Source organism: Columba livia, chromosome 7, assembly GCF_036013475.1.
Source record: "Columba livia isolate bColLiv1 breed racing homer chromosome 7, bColLiv1.pat.W.v2, whole genome shotgun sequence".
Taxonomy (NCBI): domain Eukaryota; kingdom Metazoa; phylum Chordata; class Aves; order Columbiformes; family Columbidae; genus Columba; species Columba livia.
Genome location: NC_088608.1, coordinates 36,503,722 through 36,521,839, shown reverse-complemented (window position 1 = coordinate 36,521,839; position 18,118 = coordinate 36,503,722). Strand labels below are relative to the sequence as shown.

The following is an 18,118-nucleotide window of genomic DNA, read 5'->3' as shown; positions in this document are numbered from 1 at the left end:
CTTTGTGTAAAATATCATGTCAGGCTGTCTTTTGGCCAATGCAAGAAGGAATACAATTGGTTGTATCTCTTGCAGCAATCACAGAAACAGCTCTGAAATTTCTGCTACAAAAAAATGAAAACTACAAATCTAAAGAGTGTGGAAAAATGTTTCCAAATTTTATATTAAAGTTAGACCAGGGCCAAACAACCTTCTCAAAAATTCTGCAGGTATAAAGATTCTGTGCTGAAACCATCTACTGTAAACTACACCAGAAAAGCAGCAACAAATAAATGGCACTAGCTGTGTTAAAGACACTGGGTAGAGACCATAAGCACATCAATAAATTACTACCTGAATAACATTTTATGTTCACTGAAGAAATCTGCAGAAGAATATGTATGCACAGAAACATCTCTGACTAGGAATATCTGGCAATATTTGATAATAAGTACATTAAAGACTCCCCTTCCCCAATATGTACACAGATGTCCTGTGTCCCTGGATTCTTTTTTGCCACATTTAGTCACTAAGCAATTTGAGCTGATTTTCAAGTGTTCTGAACCCCTCCTACTCCAAGGCATGTCATCAAGTATTATTTTGTTAAAAGATTTTGTTAATATAATATAACATGTATTTCTTCAGCACTATAACAGGATCTGTTAATATAACTGCTGAATGCTGTCACTACATACAACATTTGGGAATTAATCGGTTCAAAAGTGAATGGCACAAGAATCCAATGGACGGAACTTATGTACTTTTTTAAGAGACATGATGTATTACTATAAATGCAACGAAAAACACACTGATGAAACACCATGCTGTAAATTCATCAGAGAGGACATGAGAAAGCATTTACAAAGACAAGACATTCATACCTCACCTGAGAAACCTGATAATCTGTTTCTGACTTTTCTGTACTATCACAGTTGCCTATGAACAAATCATTAGGTCCTTCCATAGCAACGTCATGGTCAGCTCCATTTTTTTCCATTACAAGACGACCTGAAAAAATTACAAAAGTTTATTGCAGCCTTCCATACTTTAGCCTCAAGCAAGACATTGCTGCAGGTTGGGTTTTTTTTTCAGTCTTGCAAATTCAGCCTTACAAGTTCTAATGCCATTGCAAGCTAACAGCAAAGCCCTTCAGAAATCCTTGCTGCTTTATCACTTTAATACCCACTACAGAAAAAAATCAGTGTGTTGCTCCAGCAGTTTAGCCTCTTGTACAAGACAATTTGGTTGACTTCTCATTGCACACACAGATACAAAACACACATACACACTCATGATTTTCACCTAAATACGTCCACAAGCACTCAACAAACAACCATACACATCTAGAGAACACTTGGTATTTAAAGATATGCCAGCACTGCTTTACAAAATTAGTAGTCATCTACTGTCATAATCAACAGACAGAATTTCTGTTACTCTACTCTGTCATGCAACCATCTTGAAGTAAACTGCATTTGTTTTAAAGGGTTATAAAACAACATACACATTAAATGCAATTACTACTGTTAGCCTACAGCAGTAAGCTTGGGCAGGAAAAATGTCACATATCCAAAGCAAAATTTGGTATGAATCATGTGACAAAACACAAAGGCAGAGCTCCCTGCGCTTTGGAAATTTACCTCCTATCCCAAAGTAAAGCACTTCAAGGAGCCCAGCTGCCCACTATAAACCTACAAGCAAACAGCTAATACTGGACAGTGAGTTGCCACATCCACAGGACAAGGCTTTCACCCAGATACTTCACCCCTTAAAGCAGCGACCATTTCCCACATAGTCATAAGCAACGAGACAAAATAACAAATTAACCTGGCCCCATGTTACTCAAGCACATATATACTAGACTACACATACACTGTGCCAAACTGTATAGAAGAAAACTTAATTCCTTCAGTTTGGGGTGACGGAGGGGGAAAGGTGTTCTGGATTTCCCCCCCTCAGTATCTATTTTAAAAACAGGCAACATCATATTAGCACAAGGCTCCTACCAGTTTTATCCACCACACCACACAGTAAATTCCTTGAAATGGACCTTCTTGGTTGTGTTATTTCAACCATTTACAGCTTTAATAAAGAGAACGTAAAAGGCTAGAGAGTCCCTGGAAAAGAACTGTACAACCTTGGAAGCACAAATTTATTTTGCTTTGCAAAGATATAAAGGACCACAGGCAAAGTAAATCCACACCTCCTTGGCTTTTGAAGCTGAATAAAGCATCCTGCTGATACAAACAACATTGTGAAGCTAAGCTGCTCATATGCTCAATATACTAAATAATTTAATCTAAAGTAGATCTATTTTTCCATCCAATTTTCAAGTGATGACACTCCAAACCAAATTGCAAATGAAGTTACCTCACATTTACCAAATATTTAATAGCTTTATGAGATGTTTTAGTTAAAATGTCTAAAACATATTAGCAGCAAAGGAAACAAAAGACAGAAAACTAGATTTCATCATCACTCCACCATTTCCCCTCAGTTAGAAGATGTAAAGAAGATATGTCAGTTTTGCCCAAGCAGCACATTTAATTATTTGAGATAAACTGAAGCTGTTTGTTCCAGGGATACTGATGGCACACAGCCTGTGTGTGTTAGAACTTGGCTACAGAACGTAAGGATGACAGCTGTATCAGGACAGACCAAGGGGCCAAGTATCCCAATATCCTGTATCTAACACAGTTTATTAGGAAGACGGGAAAAATGACAACAGCAGGGTAAATACACAGTGATATCTATCCAGCTTCCTCTTATGAGCAGCCCAGAAACATCTGAAGTTTTATCTTTGTGTTTAAAAAAAGATCTTTAGCATGTTTTTGCCCTGTGACTTTGTCTTATCACTGCTCTAACCCAGGCAAACCATTGGCACACACTTCACCCCATCCAGGTTTCATTACCTTAAGTGCTATGCAACCCCAAACAATTTTTTTGTCTTAAAGAAACATACTTTTACAGATACGTATAAGTATATACATAGTTAATAAATTTTATAGTTGTATAAATGTTGCCAACTGTTACATCCATACATATATGGGTGGATATTTTGTCATGAATTAGTTAATAACATGCAAGAATCCCTTATTTTCATAAACACTTTGCATAAGTGCCACAAAAATTTCCAAAGTAACACTACTGTATTCCACGTTTAACAACAGATTGAAGTAGCAATGTGTGAGTTTCATGTTAGTGTGAAACAAGATCAACAGCTGTATCCTCGGCTCTCTGTGCCTCAGCTTTAGCTTTAATGCAGCTCCACAGGCTGCTCTCCATGACATCCACCACTCCAAGGCTGTTTCCAGATAAAGGGTTGGTGCATTTTAACACCATGGGACTGCTTCCTTCACCCTCCTTCCATCTGGGAAGCACTTGGCCCAAAATAAAGGGAAATCTATGGCCATTGCCATCCTTGGTTCAACTCTACATAGAGAGCAAGCAGCCACAGAAACTGATATGGGCAAACACGATAACCACCATGAGCATTTTATGCAGGATCTTCAAGAGAGCAAACACCATGCGCTGCAATCCAGCCTACAAGTTACCATCAGCAGTTCAGTTCCAAAGACAAAATGCACTGGTAGCTCAAGATCATTCAGCAAAACACACAAGGCAGTCCGATCTCTGTTTATGTAGTGATCAAGAACTCCCAGGATAACACAGCCGTCAAAGCCTGGGGCACCTGTTGCATAGGCTGGGTTCTCACAGCCTGTCATCTGCAGACACAGCTTGTACATCATCAGGCGCTCCTAAGAGGAACAGGATTTCAGCGCCCACCCCGAGGTGACACTTTCTCCTAACAGCTGCAGTCCATCCACCCTCTAATCTAGAAGCCCTTACACTGATTCTTTATATATAAACTTTTAAAGACACAAACAGAAAAGTCAAGCTAACATTACTTTAAAATTCTATTATTGACCACTCACATCTCTGCCCTGCCTTAAGGTATTAAATGTCTATTTTCTTGCCTCCGACTCTTTATTCTCTTGTAATACTTATACCTACCAACTACAAGCAGTGGTCCTTAAAAACACACAGCTCTAGACTGACATAAATTTGAGGGTTCCAATGAACGCTTGCTCCTGCATTCCATCCATTATGAGGACTCCTTGGGAAGGCAACATGCAGCCACATCCCAGAGGGAGGTGCTGCCTTTCAAAACCCCAGAGCTACTTATTTTAACACTGAGTTAACAGTGCAAGATTTTAGTCATAAGAAGAAACCCAGATAGACAAGTCTGCTTTGATAAAGAGCACAATCTACCTTGGATTACTCTGTCAGGAGGGAATTGTCATACATTTTTCAAGCTTCGAGTCTCTGATGCATATCCGTTAAAAAAAAAAAAAAAAACTAAAAGGGAAAAGCAAAGTTTGAATGTGCAAGTTCATTTTCAGCATTTCTGATAGCAATATTCCCCATACTGGTATTATTTTATACTTCATGACAGGAAACACCTACAGTCAAATGCCTTACCAACAATCTTTTTGGGGTTTTCTGTGAAATGTTTCAGAGGTTTTATAAAAAGATTTTATATGCACAGTTTACAACAATTAAACATTCTCTCTGAAAAAGCAACCCCAATGACATCTCTCCACCACCATTGTGAAGGGCAAAAATTACGGTAAAACATAACAGGGACAAAATCTAGGCATAGTGACGCCCTCAACTAAAAGAGCGACAATTAGCTTTATATTAACTTGTACCAGGCTTGAGACTTAGCTTATCTCTGTCACAGAAGACAGTGAAAAATGTACAGATCACGAACTCCTACTTAAAAGGTTTCTCAAGTTGCTTTTATGTAGTTAACACAAGTATCTGCAAAACGTATCTGCACCAATTATGTTAACAAACAACACCAGATCTTTTAAGTACACTTCAGAAATAGATGAGATTCCAGAGTCCCACAAAACATCAAGACGTGACACCTGCACACTCCAACAAGTCACCCCAACCACAGTTACCACACACAGAAAACTCAGCTGCTCCCCGAGGGGGCACAAGTAACTGTCAAAAAGGCAGGGAAAAATAAAATAATATAAAAAAAACCCAAACCCCAAACACACAGCAGGTACTTGCACAAGAAGCTTTCTCCCAAAAAAACAAATTCACTTACAGAGCCTTCTGGAGCCCACTACGTGTCGGGTTTATCACTCCTACTAAGAAATTTGTTTATACGTGTCACTTTACATGCAAAGAGTCACAGGCCGGGTCATGCCGAGGCCCTGTCCCCACTCACCGCCCCGCCCGGTACCGGGGACACCCCCGGCGACAGAACCTCGGAAAGCGCCCCATGCGCTGAGGGGAACGGCGTCACCTCACCTCAGCCCCTGCCCCGCTCCCCCAACCCTGAGGGGAACGGGGTCACCTCACCTCCTGCCCCGCTTCCCCAGCCCTGAGGGGAACGGGGTCACCTCACCTCCTGCCCCGCGCCCACCGCGCTGAGGGGAACGGCGTCACCTCACCTCAGCCCCTGCCCCGCTCCCCCAGCCCTGAGGGGAACGGCGTCACCTCACCTCAGCCCCTGCCCCGCGCGCTGAGGGGAACGGCGTCACCTCACCTCGCCCCCTGCCCCGCTCCCCCAACCCTGAGGGGAAGGGGGTCACCTCACCTCCTGCCCCGCTCCCCCAATCCTGAGGGGAACGGGGTCACCTCACCTCCTGCCCCGCTTCCCCAGCCCTGAGGGGAAGGGGGTCACCTCACCCCCTACCCCGAGCCCCCCGCGCTGAGGGGAACGGCGTCACCTCACCTCACCTCGCCCTCTGCCCCGAGGGGAACGGGGACACCCCACCTCGCCCCCTGCCCCGCTTCCCCAGCCCTGAGGGAACGGGGTCACCTCACCTCGACCCCGCCCTGAGGCTAACGGGGTCACCTCACCTCACCCCCTGCCCCGCTTCCCCAGCCCTGAGGGGAACGGGGTCACCTCACCCCCTGCCCCGCTTCCCCAGCCCTGAGAGAACGGAGTCACCTCACCTCACCTCACCCCCTGCCCCGCTTCCCCAGCCCTGAGGGGAACGGGGTCATCTGACCTCACCCCTGCCCCGCTCCCCTCGGCCCTCCCGCACCGCTAACACGCCTCCGCAGCACAGCCCCGGGGCGGGGGTGCAGGACGCAGGGTGCGGGACACGCGAGCGGCAGCCGGACTTTCCCGCACCTCAGCCTGGGTGCCGCCCGCGCCGCCATTCTCACCGCCCCTCTGCGCACGCGCTTCGCGCTTCGGCCGCGAGGGAGGGAAGGGGCGGGCGCGCGGGAGCCGCCGGGAAGGAGCCCGCCTCGCGCGCGGCATGCTGGGAGTTGTGGTCTCCAGGGCAACGCGGCGGCCACGCGGCGGCATCATGGCGCAGCTCACGGCGCGGTTCCGCACCGAGAACCCCAGGTGAGGGGCGCCCGGCCGGGCCGCGGGGCGGGGAGGGCTGAGGCGGGGGTGGCGCAGAGGCGGTGACGGTGCTGTGTGTGCCCGCAGGTACGCCGTGCAGGATGTGCCCTTCTCGGTGCCCGCGGCCTCCGAGACCGCCGATCTCAGCCAGCTCATCAACAAGCTGCTGGCGGCCGGGAACGGTAAGTGCCGGGGCGGGCGGGCGCGTCTACCCAGCGGGAGCCCAGAGCAGCCCCGGGCAGGCTCTGCCTTTCCTCTGCCCTCTGCTCTGCCCTGGTGAGACTGCATCTGGAATATTGTCTCCAGTTGTGGCCCCTCAGTTCCAGCAGGACAGGGAACTGCTGGAGAGAGTCCAGCGCAGGGCAACAGAGATGCTGAAGGGAGTGGAGCATCTCCTGTGTGAGGAAAGGCTGAGGGAGCTGGGGCTCTGGAGCTGGACAAGAGGAGACTGAGGGGTGACCTCATTCATGGTGATCAGTATGTAAAGGGTGAGTGTCAGGAGGATGGAGCCAGGCTCTTCTCCGTGACAGCCAATGATAGGACAAGGGGCAATGGGTTCAAACTGGAACACAGGAGGTTCCACTTAAATTTGAGAAGAACCTTCTTCTCAGTGAGGGTGGCAGAGCCTGGACCAGGCTGCCCAGGGGAGTTGTGGAGTCTCCTTCTCTGCAGACATTCCAACCCGCCTGGACACCTTCCTGTGTAACCTCATCTGGGTGTTCCTGCTCCATGGGGGGATTGCACTGGACGAGCTTTCGAGGTCCCTTCCAACCCCTGACATTCTGTGGTTCTGTGATAAGTTCCACTTCACCCTCAGTTCTGAGCACACGCCCCAGGCCGGGGCACCAGCTGCAGCGCTGCCATGAGCAGCCCCACGCTCCCAGCGGGCTGGGCTGAATGGGACCAGGTGAGGCCAGTGGGACGGCTCGGGGCAGGCCCTGCCTGGGACATGGGCTGTCACAGTCAGAAGCAGTGCTCAGGTAACCTGCAGGGAGGTCAGGCTACAGCCTGAGCGAGTCCTGCCCTCCTGTTCCAGTCTGGCTGTCATAGAGTCATTGAATCACTTCAGTTGGAAGACACCCTCAGGATCATAGAGTCCAACCATGACCCAACTCTGGCACTAGACCATGTGCCTAAGATCCTTTTAAACCCCTCCAGGGATGGTGACTCCACCACTGCCCTGGACAGCCTGTTCCAATGCCCGACAACCGTTTCCCTGAAGAATTTTTTCCTGATATCCAATCTAAACCTCCTCTGGCACAACTTGGAGCCATTTCCTCTTGTCCCATCACTTGCTACTTGGGAGAAGAGACCAACCCCCTCCATGCTCCAAGCTCCTTTCAGGCAGTTGTGGACAGCGATAAGGTCTCCCCTCAGCTCCTCTTCTCAGGGCTGTCCAGACTGAGGGGCTCTTTGAACCTGATCTGAAGCTCAGCAGGTAGCAGTGCTGGCGGGCGGCCCCAGAGAAACACCCCACATGCTGCATTAGTCTGTGCCCAGCGCCACAGACCAGGTTGCCCCAACAGATGGGAATGGAAATGTTCCCCAAAACCTGGCAAAAGAACCAATGAAACCAAAGGTTTGGTTTCTGTGAAACCTTTGAGAAGAGCTCAACCATTCTGCTGATGCTAGCTGAAATGGGCCTGACTGACTTGAAAGATGTTTTAGGAGGAAAGACACCTGTGCAACATTGTTGAAAAATCCCATTTTCTGTAAGAAGCCAGACCAGTTGTATCTTAACCTGCTGAGACTTCTGCAAGTTGCTTTTAACCCATGAAATTGCAAACAACCTGGAACAGAAGACCAGCGCACAGTGCTCTTGTCAAAATATGGGGCCTTTGTCAACTCTGCCATTACAGAATGAGGAATAGGAACCAAAAATTCTTAAGATTTTCCTACTGTTGCCTCAGACACATGGCACTAGCTAGTGATGACACAGATGTGGGCGAGCAGTGGCAAGCTCCGCACAGAACAGTCATGAACCACCACAGGGGTTTGATTAGATGTAGCTACGGAAGAAAAGGAATTAGGAAATAATGTGTTAATAAGAGGCAAATTTAACTCTTTGAACCCCAAGAGCACATTTTCCTTCCTCTTAACTCACAGAATCTCATGGAATTCATGGGCTCCCCACTTACAACTGGGAGAAGAAATCAGCCGTTTCATTGTTGTGGGTTCGGTTTTGTTTTGTGTTTTTTGGTTTGGGTGACTTGTCATTGTTTTGGTTTTTGTCTTTTTTAACCTCTTGTTTGCTCCATTCTCCTGAACCAGCCACAGAATGATGCTGTTCTTGATGCTTTCAAATAAACAGTGACACCTGAACGTGGATTTTTCTTAATTTGTTTCAGCGGATCACAAGTATGTGGAATTCGACTTCCTTATCAATGGCCAGTTCTTGCGTGTGCCGCTGGTCACGCACATGGAAATGGAAAATATCTCCACAGTAAGTCAAACTCGTCTTGGCCAGTTATACAGCCTTAGCCAACTTACTTCAATCTGATTTATGTATTACACTGTCATCCTGACCAGGTAGATTTCCTTGGTCGGTTTTATTTATTTTCTGACTTTACCAGGAGAATTTGCTGTATGTTTAAGTCCATTCTGAACTGCAAAGTCATTATGGGACTGAGCAGTGCAAGGAACATCATTATCCAATGTCTGTATGCAGTTTAGAGGGGAAATTCTTGTCTTATTCAATTCATCATTAATATATTTTTTGTCTTCTATTGTGCTAGTTACGTTAGGGAGGTTAGTATTACCTCTAGAAAATGTTGTGAAGTATCGTAGATACAAGTTTTGTATGGATTAATACTGAAGAAGAGAAACCTGAGAAGAGCGAAATCATTTGCTTTTGCAGTCTGCTATTCATAGTAATTTGATAAGTAATTTGATAAAAATATGAAAAGCAATGTATTATAATTCAGACACTTTTTTCTAAACACTTTAGTCCCACTAATGTGGCAAAGGACTTGGATAGTAAGATCTTTGCCCAATAAACTTGTATATTTGGAACACACTACAGTTTAATATTACTGTTATTGATTAAAAAAATAAAACCACACTAAATAGGTATTTTGTCTGTGACCTCAGGAAGAAGTGGTGGAAATAGAGTATGTGGAGAAATACATGGCCCCGCAGCCGGAGGAATGCATCTTCCATGATGACTGGATCAGTTCTGTTCAAGGCACCGAGGAATGGTAAACCAAGTTAAAGTTTCATCCTGCTTATTCCTGTTGTGTGCAGAGGACTCCATGGTGTCCAGTGCAGTGGTGTTCTGCCTGTTTAATAATTTTTCCTCCTCTTTGCTCTGTTTTTGTTTTATTTTGTTAACCTGTCAAGTCAGTCAGTTAGTTGCTTTTGTCAGCAGTTCAGGTTTAACACCTGTATTCTGTGCTGCCAGTGACTTTAACACAAGTAGAGAACAGCTCGAGTCACTGAACACGAGATACTGTTAGTGGATAACACCTTTCTCTTAAAGGACAGCAAGATTTCCTTATTTCCCTTTTTAGCTTAAACCCTTGACTTCAAATGTGACATTCATTAGCAACAACATTAGTAAACCTTTATGCAGAGCTTTTCTTTAAACAAAAACCACAACTAACCTTAATTCTCCTTTACTACTGCATTTTCACATATATTTTCCAATCAACAAGGCAAAGTAATGGTTTGAAAATGCTTTAAGGTCCTTTAGTATGAAGGTCCTCTACTATGAACAATAAATTATCTTTTAAATTACGTAAGCGATCTTAAGTGTCACCTCCCAGAATGTGCAGCACTCTCACTGTGTTTCTTTTGGCCTGTACTCCTTGCTTTGCAGTTGCAGTTTTCCTGAAGATTTGCTCTGTAACAGAAAGATTTTCTTTTAATTTTTCCAAACTTTTTATTTTAAAACACACAAGTACCTATATTCTGAATTAGTTTCAGCCAACCAGTTACTGTGCTCATGTTTTTCCAAGTTTCTGGTTGAGGCTTCTTTTCTTGAAAGTATTGTTGATTTTAAAGACAATAATGTTTCAAACTGTGTACCCTGTAGGATATTAACTGGCTGCTATGATCAGACTGCTCGAATCTGGTCTTTGGAAGGAAGATCCATCATGACAATAGCTGGGCATACAGAAGTAGTGAAGGATGTGGCGTGGGTGAAGAAAGGTCAGTATCTCTATTAGGGGAGTAGTAGTAGTTTGATTTATTGGGGGAGAGATGTCATAATTCCTCAACCATGAATACTTAATTATCTAAATGCTACAAGAATATTGATCTCTGACAGTGGTGCTAGGAAGTCGTGGTGTGAGTAAACCAGTCCTTTAATGAGTATAGTTAGTTTAACATGTACATTGTCTATCCACCTTGCAGTCTTTTAGCAAATATTGGTACATATATTTATATGAACTGTACTTGCAGGATAACATGATGTAAACTGAGATATGCACGACTATCTATTTGTATCTTTCTTTTTTGACTAGAACAATTACATATAGACTAAAAAGACTTTGGAAAGCTGAGTTTGGTGCAAGCATGCCTGGTTCTTTTTTCCCTCAGATAGTTTATCGTGCCTGTTGCTCAGTGCTTCTATGGACCAAACGGTTCTGCTATGGGAGTGGAACGTGGAGAAAAACAAAGTGAAAGCCCTTCACTGCTGCAGGGGACACGCGGGGAGTGTCGACTCCATAGCTGTGGATTGCACGAGAACCAAAGTGAGCAACTCCTGGAAAGGAACCTTTGTCTTTTGGGATGTTAGCAGCCTGTGTGGGAACAGCGCAAGAGTGGCAAGGAGGAGGATTTTATAACACGCTCAAGTGGCTTGCAGCTGGGGTGTAGAAAAACATATATCACACAAAAATGAATGTGCTCTCTGCATTTGTGGCCTTGGGTTGTTCTTGCGACCTGCCTGCACTGGCTCACACATACCCCATACCTCAAAAATCCTCTTTTTGTCCCTGGCTAGGTAGTAGTCATCATGTTACTATGACTGATGCACTGATAAGTTTCCAGTCTTGTGAATGGTGGTTACTGAGGATTAGGAGTGCTACATCAACACCAGGCCATCTTTTCAAAGTGATGCACTTAACCTCTAATATCACAAAAAGCTGAAGGTGACTTTAGACAGCACAGGCCCTTAGACTGCTGCTCTTGACTTCTGTGAGTCAAGTTGATTGTTTTTTGGTGGGGGGGATTGGCCTAGATGATCTTCTGAGGTCCCTTCCAATCCCAAACATACTGTGTGAGCCTAGCACTGTTCTTCATGTGTTCTGACCCACTGGTTAATTTCTCGAGCAGGAGGTGTATTTAGTGTGGCTTACAAGGTCTATCTGGATCAACTTTTAACAAAATGTTTCTGTTCATACAGTTCTGCAGTGGATCCTGGGATAAGATGTTAAAGATCTGGTCTGCAGGTAAGATAAGCATAAGCACAGATTCTTAGCTTCTTAAACCCTGTACTTACAACAACCTGAAAGATGGATATTTGAATACATTTTTCTTTAAGAAAATTTGAGTCTGTAACATTAAAAGCTAGAACTTCTTTTTTTGTAAGCTTTGTAATGCTGTACATCACTATATTAAGTTATTGTTTTGCTTGGTAAGACAATTTGAGATACAGCTGTCAGCTGTGTGCTGATATTTATTCAGAACACGGTATTTTATCTCTTTCATTTATTTTTAATGGATTTATATGCATTTGCAGGTTTGAGTGTAGACTTCTTACAAACCAAAAGTTTGTGGGTTATTTTCCTGTTCTATTAGTGACACCATAACATGGAGGACAGTAAGATGACTGGGTCTTTTCTAGAAATGTAGTGTAATCCCATTTGATCTGAATGCTTTCTTTCACTGTTCCAAGTCATATTCTTTCACATTGGGAGTATAGATGTAGGTATTGTATTTAAGAGAAAGATTGTGTTTATCACAAACCTTGAATTACTGTTGGAAGTTTCCATGAGTAAGGATGGTCTTAAAAATTCATTGGGACTTCATTTTAAAACTGCATGACGTGGAAAATATAACTTAATTTGTGTTCATTTTCCTCTTGCTCAAAATGGAGGTAATACTGATCTGATCAGAGGCATAAGGTTAAAATATCCACGCATCATAGACAACTTAGGTACTGTAAATATGGGGGTTTGCTTAATTACCTATATGGAAGTGCAGTTCAAAAACCTATAGATCAAGTGTGACTGTCCTCTGTCACAGTACCTACAGATGAAGAGGATGAAATGGAAGAAGGAGCTAACAGACCACGGAAGAAGCAGAAAACTGAACAGCTGGGACTAACAAGGGTAAGATGATTTGTCCAGGATTTTACTTTGGAACTGTGGCCACACAAAATAACTTCTCTTTGTTAAAAGTAACTATATGAAAACCTCTGATGATATGTCTCGGGCTAATCAGACACTTTTTTATTTGTTGAAAGAATAGATTTTTTGACAATATTCGATCTAATCTCTCACCTTTAAATTCTAGACCCCCCTGGCAACCCTCTCTGGCCACACAGAAGCCGTCTCCTCTGTGCTGTGGTCAGATGCTGAAGAAATTTGCAGCGCATCGTGGGACCACACCATTAAACTCTGGGACGCTGAGACTGGAGATCTCAAATCGACTCTGGTGAGATCATTATACTTTGTCTGTAGGTTCAGCTGAAGTCCAGCTCAAAGAAGAAAGTGGTGCAAAATGGTAGCTCCTCTCTTAGAGTTACTGTTTTGTTTTCTGATAGACAGGAAACAAAGTGTTTAATTCCGTGTCCTACTCACCGCTGTGTCGACGCCTTGCGTCTGGGAGCACCGATAGACATATTAGACTGTGGGATCCTCGCAGCAAAGGTGAGCAAAATCATTAATGTTCTCAAAATCAGAACTTCTGCCTGTTGGGAGACATTTCACAAAGTGTTTTCTGGTCCCTTCGCTTGAAATGAGCCATTTGAAGGCTTTTGTTATATGCAAACATGACTGTTTTCCATAATCTGCTGCAAGATTTCCTTTGATTTCTCACCTGATAATTTAGAAAACTAACTCATCTTAAATTTTCCTTTTTTTTTATTACTAATGAAAGTTCAACTGTGCAGTTACAGGCCTGAATTTTTTTTTTATGGTAAAGTTCACACCTCATTTGGTCAGACCATCATTACAGTGAAATAGTAGTCGCTTTGTTACAATATAGTGGGATGCCATGTCTGACAGGATTTTGGATCATTTATGACTGAGCCTACCAGATTTATTTCTTAGACATGCGTTATTTGTTTACCTTCTACAAATCTAATTCAGAGTTTACCAGTATTCTTATATGTTAATAATAAAAGCAATGTTTTGTTTGCCTTTTTAAAAAAAAATCTTTGGAAAGACAATATAGTGAGAAGGAAATACATTTTCAAGGTTTGGGTTTCTTTGGTTTGGTTCCTCCCCACCCCAAACTTGTGTGGCATATACTTTTGTTTGTTTTCTTCAAAGTTCACTTTGATTTTTGAAGTTGAAACTAGCGGTGGAAGAGACATTTGGAACACAAATATGTTACTGACTGCTTTTCTCAGACTTTGTACCCATCTCAAAAGTACTGGTTTCAGTTGGCATCTGCTGATGTCTTCTTTTCCTCTTTTTCTGTGCAGATGGCTCCTTGGTTCTCCTGTCCCTGACATCTCACACGGGCTGGGTGACGTCTGTGAAGTGGTCGCCTACCCATGAGTATCAGCTGCTCTCTGGTTCTCTGGACAACATTGTGAAGCTCTGGGACACAAGGAGGTAAAATGAAGAGGGTTTCTTTGCTGTTCAAACGCATGTAAACAGGGTTAGCTAACCTAATGAAATAGCAAAAGCAGAAACTCCTGTGGCATTTGTGAAAATCCTGTAGGTTTTAGGAATCAAGCATATAACAGAAAGGGAGAAAAATACTTGTAGTCTGCTAGAGGACCTGTGGCTTAGCAGCTGAGGGAGCTGTAGGGTGTTCCAAAATGGGACTCACCTGGCGTTAACAGCAGCACTGATTGACAGGCAGAGGGCAGCAACCAGAACATTGCTACTGGGATTAGGAACAGCAGAAGGTCTGCTAACCATTCCTCAGTTTTAAGGAACAAAAGACATTCTAAGGAATGAAGCTAACAGTGAAGTTTCACTGGATACTCTTTTCAGACCTGTCTTTATGAATTTCCAAGCAATGCAGTGGTTTTCATTCAGAAGACACAAATGGCTTTTCTGGTAAACACACAGAGTCAAGCAGCATCACACATGGAAGAAGGAAACTCTATAGTAAACTGTTCCGAACAAGCAGATTGATTAAATTTTAGCCTCAAGGTAGTTTGCAGCCAGGTGAAAAATGTTGCTGCTTTTCTCTTTGGGGATGTAGGAGATGCTAACACTTACCTTAGGAGGTCCAGAGAAATCATCACAGATGATAGATATCTGTACTCTCTGAAAGCATTTATAACTGCTTGATGTAACTTCAAATGTGTGACTGTAAATACCTGTGTCTTACCAGCTGCAAAGCTCCTCTGTACGACCTGGCTGCTCACGAAGACAAGGTTTTGTGCGTGGACTGGACAGACACAGGGGTAAGCATCTGAAGAGCAAGTTACTGAATTAATACACAGACTATTTTTGCCTTAATGCTTAAAGACAGAAGAGAACGGGAAGTTTTAGTTGTGCTGGGGCTGGTACCGGGTTGGTAACTGGGTGTTACTGTCATAGGCACTGCGGCACTTCCCCGTGCTGCTGTGCAAAGGAGGAGGATTAAGCTCAGTAGCATTCAGTTGGCATTACCCTGATATTCTAAACAAGGAGAGACATGAGACCAGCAGCACAGCGCGCTGAGAAAATACGTGTTCCAAGGTACCATTTGCTGCCATGGAGATGAAAGCAGCAGCACGAACCGACAGCTGGAGTTTGGCCCTGCATGTACAAGGGAGGAACTGTATAATCCTCTCTAGCAAGCTGTTTGGCTACTGCAGTGGTACACATGTATAAAATGGGAAAAAGCCCATTTTCTTAATGTTCAAGATTCTCACTGTGGCTCCTCAGTAAAAGGCAAGAGAAGCTTTAGAAGTTTTCCTGCAAAAACTTTGCTTCTAATTTTAGGAGGCGGGTAAGAGACAAGATTGCTCCTGCCCTTTGATTCTGGGTTATAGTCAGGCATTAACAGTTCATTATTCATTACTTCTTTTTATGTCTTCAAAGAAAAGAAAGAAAATCAGAGTCCCCAACTTTTGTGTAGGTATTTAGCTTAGTTCTGATATTAATGACAGTTCTCTTTTCTCTCATCAGTTGCTACTGAGTGGAGGCGCAGACAACAAACTGTATTGCTACAGATACCCAGCTACAGCCTCTGATGTTGGAGCATGAAAATCAACAGCCAGGGAACGTAAATAGAAAGATTTTTGCAGCAGTCACTCAGTGTTAGCATCCTCCACAACCAGCTTCTGAAGAAAAGAGTTTCTGTTGCTCTGAGAGCTGTTGTTCCTGTTTTATTGATCAGCTGTACCCATACTAGTCACAGTATAATGGCAACAAGCAGTTACAAATGTGATCAGTGTGAAACAAAGCAAAGGGCATTTCCTCCCTTTTTGACGGCTTCAAATTAACATCTTTTAAAGGACTATTTGTGTAGCCCTTTCAGTAAGGAGTAAACTATTCCTGATACTTAGAGAAAAAAATACTCACTGGACTAAATTATTTTTTAAGTTTACCTGCTTTCCCTTGAAAAAAAAAATAAAGCTTTTATCTACAGTTCATTGCTTTAGTGCATCACTTGAGATTAAAAAGTTCAGCTCTCCTTTCAGTATGGTTGTTGGCAGTTCTTATGATTAGGTCCTGAATTCTTTCTAGGATGAAGTCTTAGGATGTTTGCAGTGTAAATGCTGTGAGATAAAGGAACTTGATGGATTTACTGGCAGATGCAACATTCCAATATTTTGTTGCTCCTAAGTTAGGGCTGTAATTTACTTTATAAGAATCTGCCTGCCTTGTGCCACAGCACATGGGATGTTGCAGTACAACTAATGTGGCATCTTGTTCCTAAAAAGCAGCAGATGTATAGAAACTAGTGGAGGATCACACAGAGAAGGCAACAGAAAAGTTAACTTGTTCTTAGAAAGAATGCATACAAAAAGTTGCAATAGAGGGTAAGTACTACCCGAACATGCTCATTTTCTCTGCTGGTGGTCTTGTTTTTAATTCAGGGTTTAAATGCAAAAGCTATTACTGCAGTTGGTTAGATGTATGTGATGTAAAACATGGTTTAACGATGCGGAAACCAAACTTGAATATCCTCACTGATGTCTTAGCTTTCAGTAAACGTTAATACCGGTACAGCACAATCAAGTCAAATGCTTAAATTGCAAGGTTATTTTTTCTTAGGAGAGTGAAAAATCTGACCTCCAGGTTTACAATAAGGACAAGTTCTGAGTTTAAGAAATACCAGAACAGTAAAGCTATGGAGGAAACAGCAACTAACAGACTAACATTTATTTACAAATGCTGCTTACAAGGAATTAGTCGTCTTGCCATCTTATTATCCAGGTGCATGTTCTTAGTATGTGCTTCATCCTTTCTAAATATACCCTATTCATACCTTAATATAGCAACTAATTAGAGTTTTCCCTTATTTAAACTTTATTCCTTTAAAACATTGGCTTCTGTTTACTCCACAAACCGGAACTTGCAAATATGGTGTGAATAACGATTTTCTTTGGTAAACCTACCAAAATATACAAAACATTTTTTGAGCAGGAATTTAGTAGGTGCTGGGACATGCAGCATTCCCTCCTCCCTGCTGTTACACACGTGTGTCATTTCACATGCACATCCGGGGATATGCCAGTCTACTCTAGCCATTGTTGGCCTAATATTCATAAAAGTTTAACAAAATCTCTGATAATTTTTTAGTATGAAAACAGAAGAAAGTAATATCCTCTTTAGGTAATCTTTAATCCAGTATACCTGAGTTTTGGAGGTGTTCACCAAGGAAAGTTTGGACATGTTCTCAGTGGAAAGCAAGACAGTGAAGGAAGTTTGAAAAGTATTTAGCTTCATTTCTCTTCAAGACTCCCAGTGACCATTTAATCTAAAGTCTTGATCTGGTTTGTGTATCATAAGAAACACCCATTTTATTACTGTCTTTTCACTTTTTCTTTCAGAAAAACTATTCTTGACCACAGCTTTTGTAATTACTGTGATACTTTACAGTCAGCTGTGGAGCATCTCCAGCCAATTAAGTAGTGGATTCTCTAGCATGTATATGTCTGAAGACTCAGAAATGCAAGATAGTTAACCTTAATACAGTTTTCTTGCCTTCCCAGCAAGATTGTAAATACACTTTTTGAAAATGTCATGTCATATGGACTGTCGGCTCAGCTTAGAGAGATTAATATTATTCAGACTTAAGAAATCCCAGCTGGCATTAATTGTTTCAAGCTGAATCCATTACATCTACTACAACTGTCACCCGTAGTAAATCCAGAGTATAATTAGAAAGGTTGGGTTTGGTAGAAGCAGGAGGGTTTTTGCACCTTTCTCTCACTTAGGGTTCTCTTATTTGGAAGAAGAACTGTGTCAGATACAAAAAGAAGGAACCAAGTCAACCATATTAACATTATGAAGTAGCCATAAGTTATCCTAGAACCTAGAGAAATTTTAGATTTGGCTGGCTGACAGTTCTTTGGATAACCTGTAATCTTAATTAAAATATTTTAATAAGAATGTTTTCCTCCAAACGTGCAGTTCTTTCATTTAGAATAATGATGTGAAATTACAACCAAACTTATTATTCCGGAATCAAGGT

General features: G+C 42.9%; 2 protein-coding genes across 31 annotated transcripts in view; one reads left to right on the top strand and one right to left on the bottom strand.

Annotated features, from left to right (window-relative positions):
- The window catches only part of CARF (calcium responsive transcription factor), a 55,828-nt gene extending 49,618 nt beyond the window's left edge, over positions 1-6,210 (bottom strand). For 26 of the 30 annotated variants that reach the window (XR_010473799.1, XR_010473800.1, XR_010473786.1 and 23 more), the window contains exons 1-2: positions 6,140-6,210; positions 866-987 (exon numbers count right to left, since the gene is read on the bottom strand). The gene's annotated coding sequence lies outside the window, so the exon portion shown is untranslated. Of the gene's footprint in view, positions 1-865; positions 988-4,251; positions 4,306-5,101; positions 5,142-6,139 lie in introns of all 30 variants that reach the window. The other 4 variants (XR_010473779.1, XR_010473797.1, XR_010473802.1 and 1 more) reach the window with 2 other exon arrangements.
- On the top strand, positions 6,206-16,065 carry WDR12 (WD repeat domain 12). The gene is made up of 13 exons (XM_065069407.1): positions 6,206-6,361; positions 6,449-6,543; positions 8,710-8,804; positions 9,452-9,558; positions 10,395-10,510; positions 10,901-11,055; positions 11,709-11,754; positions 12,551-12,636; positions 12,821-12,961; positions 13,071-13,176; positions 13,956-14,088; positions 14,822-14,894; positions 15,604-16,065. Exons 1-13 carry the CDS (start codon positions 6,270-6,272, stop codon positions 15,679-15,681), a joined length of 1,323 nt encoding a protein of 440 aa, XP_064925479.1. The 5' UTR covers positions 6,206-6,269; the 3' UTR covers positions 15,682-16,065.
- Positions 16,066-18,118: the final 2,053 nt, after the last annotated feature.

Coding starts and splice junctions, on each gene's coding strand:
- WDR12 (XM_065069407.1), top strand. CDS start 6,270: ATGCTGGGAGTTGTGGTCTCCAGGGCAACGCGGCGGCCACGCGGCGGC. Junction 6,544..8,709: donor GCTGCTGGCGGCCGGGAACG/GTAAGTGCCGGG, acceptor AATTTGTTTCAG/CGGATCACAAGTATGTGGAA. Junction 8,805..9,451: donor AAATGGAAAATATCTCCACA/GTAAGTCAAACT, acceptor CTGTGACCTCAG/GAAGAAGTGGTGGAAATAGA.